Genomic DNA, 8,200 nt, shown 5'->3' with positions numbered 1-8,200 from the left:
AACTTGTGGCGCAACATTGTTTCGTTGCAAGTTCTGGTCGATGTTTCGCGTTTTTCACTTTGCGTGATCAACTTGACCCGCAAGAAAAACATTTGTTGCGGGTTGAAGAAATGCAGGGCGCTGAGTGGTTGATTTGCTAGTACAAGAGCACATTTGTTGCGCGACAAGTTGTGAGCTTGATGAAAAACGAGCAACAAAGCCAAAATTTGTTGCTCAGAGTAGATCTGCGCTCTACTTTTCGCAATAACTTTCTTCAACCCGCAACAAATGTTTTTGTTGCGCGACAAGTTGATCATGCAAGGTGAAAAACGGGAGAAATCGACCCAAACTTGCAACGAAATAATGTTGCGCGCCAAGTTTAGGGTTTTTGTATCTCGTATTTCGCCGCCTTTAGCTTGCGCAATAAGATGACAGTATATTTTGGATGTTGCTCTCGTAGATGATTATGACTGTCAGGCCAGTTTACATTTAAGACACGTAAGGAAGTCAGAGCAGGTCTGTCATAATCTTTTACCCCATTTAAGCTTTCTGGCTTGATTTTGCACTGATTTTTTGCACTGATTTATCATAGGCAACTTAAGCTGAAATAGTGAAATCAAGATGGCGGATCTGATGACGTCACACGACATAAGCGACATTTAAAATATATTGTCATCTTGTAGCACAAGCTAAGGGTTTTGCACTCCATGTGAATTTATTTTACTGTGACTAAATTTAACGAAAGCCTTGGGGGGTTGATCAACATCCCCTCCCTCCCCCCTCAAACTGAGCTGGGTACGTGTTTGCTGACGTGAAAAATGCCTGCAAGGCCTATAATTAGAGCTTCCTTTATGAGAAAAACATTCGTATTACTCGTATGTATTCGTATGTATCCGTATGTTAGTCGTATGTATCCGTATGTTACTCGTATGTTACTCGTATGTTACTCGTATGTTAGTCGTATGTATTCGTATGTATCCGTATGTTCCGTATGTTACTCGTATGTTACCCGTATGTACTCGTGTGGTGTTTTAGTCATGATCACGTGCGGAATATCATCTATCAAGCAGACGTCACAACATCTCAGTCAAAGCAAACTTACATCGACACATCATTCAAATCACGTTATAGAAACCACATGTTCCTTTAGAAATGAACGCTACAAAAATTCCACTAAACTTAGTAAATATGTATGGGGTTTGAAAGACAAGAAAGTCGACTATCACATTAAACGGCGGATTGTTAGGCATGCGAAATCCTATTCAAATGTAACGAAGAAGTGTAATTTATGTCTGTGGGAGAAATACTATATAATTTGTAGACCAGATTTGGCGACCCTTAACAACAGAAATGAGCTTGTAACAAGTTGCAGACATGCAAAGAAATTCCTTCTTAATAGCGTAATTATTTAAGGCTTATTTTTAGCAGCTCACTGGAAACAGTTTGAACTGTTTAACCGTTGCTATGCACCCCAGCCTATAGTGAATTGCTACCGTTTGTTTTTTTCAAAATCTCTGTAAAACACCATGTATTCCTTCTTTTTGGCAGTTGCCTGATGATTGCTTCGTGAGAAGCATGAAACTTGGAGTAGCAAATAAATGTTTTTGACCTAGTTCAAGTCTACGTATCTATTCAAAGCTCTGGCAAACCCATTGAGCACTTTTAGCTGATGATCAATTTATCACGTCGTTTTATATTATAAAATCGGGAAGCTCATTATGATTTATATTGTTTAAGGGCCCCTCTAGGGGTTTTGTTAATTTTTTTGCTTCGTTAATTTAGTCTTTTTGTCGTCTACAAATTAGCACCACTTTTTGTTCTTCTTTTTTGCAATCTTATATTTTTTTGACAGCTGTCACTTGTTATTGTGTAATTGTTACCGCCTAAAATCTTATTTAAGTTACGTTTTTATTCAAAAGTTGTCATAACTGAAGAAGGTCTTTGACCGAAACGTTTTCGTAAATTTTTAATTTTTAAACTTTTTTACGTCAGAAGTTGTCCGTCCTCGCTTCCTTTTTACTTACTACAGTCGTTCATGTCGTGAGGTTTGGACTAGGAATCTTGCAGATCCTCCTGACGTGGTGACACCTTTGTTGGCCTGAGAGACTCACTAACAGTTGTATATATATATATATATATAACTGCCAGTGGAAAAACTGAAGACTTCATCCCCTATAAAAGTGCTCGATGGTTAAACCAGAGCTGTGAATAAAGATGAATTTCTGGATTCGGACTAGTTCAAAAACATTTAATTGCTACTCGGAGTTTCATGCTTCTAATGAAGCAATCATCAGGCAACTGACAACAAGAACGGTTGCATGTAAAGGTTTACACATTTGAAAGTGGGGAACAATGCTTACTAGCATAACGTGTCAAGATGTGATTGGACGGCAAAAGCGCTAAACGATCGAGTAAGACTATTTTAGGTGAACGCGCTACTTAACAGAAATTTCTTAGAATGTCTACAGGTTGATGTCATTTCGTTTCTATGGTTAAGTGTCGACATTTCCGGCTTACAAATTATGAAATATTTTTCCCACAGGCAAAGATTACATTTTTTGTTGGCATTAGAATACGACCTAGCTTGCTTTACTTTTTTCCACTTAATCTGATAATTGATGTTCTGTTCTTTTAGACTCCAAATATACTTGCTGAGCTCGGTTACATTTTTGTACCGTTCGTGCCTAAAAGAACATGTATGGTTTCTGTGGCGTTCCTTGAATGTTGTATCACACAGACCGATGTATGTCTCTTTTGTCTGTGAGGTCACGACCTCTGCTTGATAGACATTGTCTTTCTTTGTGATGACTTTACCATAGGACATGACCACAGGAAAAGAGATGGTCTCAGGGGGCATTTAGTGGGGGACCGAGGGGGCGGCGCCCTTTTTTTCCCTGTATTTAAAGAGCTTCAGTAATTTTTTCTCTGTTTTTAAAGAGCTCCTGTAACCAACCGACATTCAAGTGGTACAGTGTGCATCAGGTGGTTTTACTTTAGATAATGATTAGTTCAGTTTCAGAGATTTTACGTTTTGCCTTGATAGATATACGTCACGTATGAAAAATTGAATATATAATGCGTATCAAATATGAAAAATTATACTAAAAAGCTAACTGCCTTGAAAGAAGAACGCTTAAATGCATTGTTGTTGCTCTTTGTCCACAAGGACATATCCTCGGATTTTGACGCTGTAATCGAAAGAGAAGGCGCCTAGTCGCAGATTAGGTTGCCTTTACAAAGATGATTCGCAAAAAGATTGCATCCTCTGTCGGTGGTCATTCATTATCTCCAATGCTGACGTAGACAATTACCAATTATAGGTAGGGTCGATGATGAATTACTTGCGTGAATAATACTATATTGTCATTACTTTTTTTCTCGTTCTGACGAATAGCATTCTTAGCTCACGGAGGATCTAGTCATGCCATGAGGTATCGGCAGTCCAATGGCATTCACTCACTCAATCACTAACTCGCTCCATTCCAATGAATCTACTTATTAAACTTCGATTTAACAATTTTAAATTTAATGCAATACCACGAATATTGATTTGTGGGAGGCGCGGTGGCCTCATGGTTAGAGTGCTCGACTCCAGATCGAGTGGTCTGGGTTCGGGTCCTAGCCGGAGAAATTGTGTTGTGTTCTTGGGCAAGACACGTTACTCTCACGGTGCCTCTCTCCACCCAGGTGTAAAAATGGGTACCAGCGAAAATGCTAAGGGGTAACCCTGCGTTGGACTGGCACCCCATCAAGTGGGGAGTAGAAATACTGCTAGTCCCTTCATTCTACAGAAACCGGAGATAAGCGACGGCCTGATGGGCCTTTCAGGCTCTTAACGTACAGGGACTTTACCTTACGAATATTGATTTAACCCACCCCTTAAACCTATATGCAATCTGATACCACATGTATTGATTCAATCCAATCTTCTGTTCAATCCAATAACACGAATATTGATTCAATCCAATCCTTAAGTTTATATGGGACGTACACAAAACATGGACCCCAGGACCCCCGTGGACCTGGTCCTTGGACCCCTTCATGGACCCGGTCCATGGACTACCCCTGTGGACCACCCCTCCTTTTGTAAATTCAATACGTTTTATAAGCAGAAAAATCTTTAGACGAAAGAGAGAAGTGATCCTCGCACTTATCTGGAATATTTAAGCAGGAGTACTTGACTAGGCGCAAACAACTCCCATACTCAGGGCTGTCAACCCCCAAACTCTTCAAATATTGAGAATTGGTAGAGATGGGACGACAGGAGACGTCATAACACTTGTGATGTCATTTCTAGAGTCTCCTGGATTATCCGGGAGAGTTGACAGCACTGCATACAAAGCCTACGTCACGATATTTTTATAGACCAGGAGTCCGTGTACGATCTATTTTTAGACTGCCTTTTCTAAGACAAAGACAATTCCGGTTTCTTGTGATAGGTCATCGGGCTCCTGAGTCCATTAGCGGGAAATTCAATCCATAAAATAAATAGCGGTCTGTGAAAACGCCGTGACCGGAATATAGGGCTGTTGTTCGCTGCTAGTTATGGGCTACTGATTTAATAGCCTGTTATAGACACTTATACCACCTATTTGGTGGCTCCATAACCCGCTTTTCAAATATAAGTTCGTTTCATTCATCGAGCCCTTGACCGGAACAAATGAGCCTAACAAATTCGCCTTCTCCCAACTGAGTGGCTTTAAAGCTCAGTTGGTAGAGCGTTGCACCGGCATTGCATTTTGGGTTCGAATCCCTTTAAAACCGCCTCAATTTTTCGGGTGTTATAATTAGAGACAATTCAGCTTTAATTGTCCAGATAAGTGTGAAGATCACTTTCCTATTTCGTCTAAAGATTTTTCTGCTTGTAACTTTGCAAAATGAAGGGCGGTCCACGGGGGTAGTCCATCGACCGGGTCCATAAAGGGGTCCAAAGACCGGGTCCATAGGGTTGGTCCATGGACATGGGGTCCATGTTTTGTATACGTTCGTTTATATGCAGTCCAAAAATATATCTTCAATATCTTCCTGGGACGAGGGCGGCCATATAGAGCCAGAGTAACCTGTGCAAGTCATAGAACAAAAGATGGCGGCAGAGTGGGAAGACGAATTGACATAGAAGTTGAGTTTCCCACGTTTCTAGGAGAAGTTGTGGATAGAACCGAGATAATATTTGAGAACTTTGAGACAGAAGCTGCAGAAACGCAGTCTGAGGTTCTTGATCAAACAATTAGCTTGCTTAGGTCAATGAAAGAGTGCTGCAACCTTGACACGAGGGACAAGGGAAATCTGAATTCCCTCTCTCGGGCCTTAGTAGATGTGCTTCGTCGCCGGACTATCACTCCGTCTACTGTGGCTGCGGATTTAGTTACGATAGATAGGGGAAAAGGAAGAAAATACTGGAACACCATATCTCAAAATTCCTGTTGAGATGCTAGAAGAACTGTGTGGACTGGGATTCACTTGGACAAGGCCAGGATTGCAGAGATGCTCATAATCTACAATTCTTGATGGCCATAGCTCTCGGTCTCTCTCAACAGTACTCAGAAACAATTCCAGAACTGTTTCGGTTCTATTATTGGGACTACGTGATAGAAAGATTATTCTTCTAGAAATTAAACATGAATTACCAGCTTCCACCTAATCAATGAGTGATGTCCATCAAGATGGCAAATGCTGGCAAAATGTTAAAAATTCAAGATTTTGCTGGCAATATCTTAAATTGTCAAAATCTTAAATTTTTAACATTTTGCCAGCAGGATGTTAAAATTCCAGATTTTGCCGGCAAATTCTTGAATCTTCAACATCTTGCCTGCATCTTGCCTACAAACATTTGGCGGGAAAATCTTGAATTTTCAGGATTTCGCAGCCAAAATGTTGAATTTTCAACAATTTGCAGGCAAAATCTTGAATTTTCAACCTCTTGCCCGCAAAATGTAGAAAATTCAAGATTTTGCCGGCAAAATGTTCCATTTTTTTCAACATCTTGCCCACAAAATGTTGAAAACTCAAGATTTTGCCGGCAAAATGTTCCATTTTCAACATCTTGCCCTCAAAATGTTGAAAATTCAAGATTTTGCCGGCAATATCTTGAATTTTCAACATCTTGCACGCAAAAGCTTGAATTTTGAAGATGAAAAATCTTGAATTTTCAAGATTTTGCAGGCAAGATGTTAAAAATTCAAGATTTCACCGGCAAAATCTTCAATTTTCAAAGTCTTGAATTTTTAACATTTTGCCGGCAAAATGTTGAAATTTTCAACATCTTGCCGCAAAAATCTTGAATTTTCAAGATTTTGCCAGCAACATCTTGAATTTTCAAAATATTGAATTTTCAAGGTTTTGCCGGCAAAATGGTGAAGATTAGAGAACTGAAGAATTGCATTCAAAATCTTGAATTTTCAACATGTTGCCTCCAAAATATCCAATTCGAAAATTTCGAATTTTGCTGGCAAAATCTTGAAAATTCAAGATTTTGCTGGCAAAATGTTGAATTTTCAACATTTTGCTAGCAATATCTTGAATTTTAAAAATCTTGAAAACTCATGATTTTGGCGGCAATATCTTGAATTTTCAACATTTTTCCAGTAAAGTCTTGAATTTTCAAGATTTTGCCTGCAAAATCTTGAAAATTGAAGATTTTGAAAATTCAAGATTTTGCTGGCAAAATGTTGAAAATTAAGATTTTTCCGGCAATATCTTGAACTTTGATTTGGCAAGTTGAAAATTCATTTGAATTGAATTATCAACATTTTGCCGGCAGAATCTTGAATTTTCAAGATTTTGCCGGCAAAATCATGAAAATTCAAGAATTTGCCGGTAAAATGTTGAAAATTCAAGAATTTGCTCGCAAAATCTGAAAATTTCAACATCCTGCCGGCAAAATGTTAAAAATTTAAGATTTTGACAATTTAAGATATTGCCAGCAAAATCTTGAATTTTTAACATTTTTCCAGCATTTGGCATCTTGATGGACATCACTCATTGATTAGGTGGAAGCTGGTAAGTCATGTTCATCAAGATTTTGGTGGCGAGATGTTGAAAATTCAAGATTTTGCCTGCAAATCTTGAAAATTCAACACGGTGGGCACAAAGGGCTGAAAATGTGGCAAGGGTCTGCAGTGCGTAATGGCAGCGGTTGCGGCCGAAATATATTTCAACATGGCGGCAAGTCCTTGCGCAGTTCTTGCTGCAGTTTTTGCTGACAGTAAGGACCCTTCCTGTGATGAATGGGATAAATCGGAATCAGTTTTGCAAGCACCAGAATAAGACGTCCTCTCTAAGAAGACTGAATTGTGTCTTCAGGCGTTCGACTCTCTTGACCTTTCTGAAGTAAATTTGGAAATGTTTGAAAAGTGCATAGGAAGACAAATAGAGGCATCTTATCGCGTGTTTCAAAGTCCTACTGACCCGTTAAGGATTTTATTAAATACCTCTGTAAACTGTGGAACAATTCTGGTGGAAGAGAGTAGGCTGTGGCTGGAAAAGATCAAAGGCCGCTTGGGAGGAACAGTCAGCATCAGACATCCTTATCAAATTTGTGATGCACTGAAATCCAGCTATGTGGTCATTAATTCGCTAAGAAAATACAAGCCTGTGACCATCAAGAGCAAAGCGTTGGGCTAAAACTGAACGGTTTAAAGCGTTGGTCGAGAAGCCACGACGTTTGTCACGCGGACATGGAACGACAGACTCTCAACCGGAAGCATGGGTTTCCTGCCTGAGAGTGGAAGGAGAATTTAACAATCGCATATGAAATAATTACTGTTCCTTACCGCAACAACAACAGCGCATTTCTTATTCACAAGAGAATTTCAATGGGCCATTTTACAGTTGTTTGCTCAGTGACCTAGCCTATGAAGATCATGACTAAAACACCACACGAGTACATACGGGTAACATACGAGTAACATACGGAACATACGGATACATACGAATACATACGACTGACATACGACTAACATACAAGTAACATACGGATACATACGACTAACATACGGATACATACGAATACATACGAGTAATACGAATGTTTTTCTCATAAAGGAAGCTCTAGTTATAAGCCTTGCAAGCATTTTTCACGTCAGCAAACACGTACCCGGCTCAGTTTGAGGGGGGGGGGGGGGGGGGGGGGGGGGGTGTTGATAGACTCTCCAAGGCTTTCGTTAAATTTACTCGCAGTAAAATAAATTCACATGGAGTGCAAAACCCTTAAGGCGGCGAA

The 8,200-nt window shown here is 39.7% G+C and overlaps 1 protein-coding gene across 2 annotated transcripts in view; it reads right to left on the bottom strand.

The window, feature by feature from the left end:
• LOC137970255 (cyclic GMP-AMP synthase-like receptor 1) overlaps positions 1 to 7,835 on the bottom strand; it is an 11,396-nt gene extending 3,561 nt beyond the window's left edge. Inside the window, exon 1 of one of the 2 annotated variants that reach the window (XM_068816776.1) lies at positions 7,410 to 7,835. In XM_068816776.1, the coding sequence (XP_068672877.1) occupies positions 7,410 to 7,503 (94 nt within the window). In that variant the 5' untranslated portion in view covers positions 7,504 to 7,835. The remainder of the gene's footprint in view (positions 1 to 7,409) is intronic. The other variant, XM_068816777.1, reaches the window with a different exon arrangement.
• Between the last annotated feature and the right edge of the window lie 365 nt (positions 7,836 to 8,200).

The sequence above is a fragment of the Montipora foliosa genome, chromosome 9 (assembly GCF_036669935.1).
Source record: "Montipora foliosa isolate CH-2021 chromosome 9, ASM3666993v2, whole genome shotgun sequence".
Classification (NCBI taxonomy): Eukaryota; Metazoa; Cnidaria; class Anthozoa; order Scleractinia; family Acroporidae; genus Montipora; species Montipora foliosa.
This window is presented reverse-complemented; position numbering and strand designations above follow the sequence as displayed.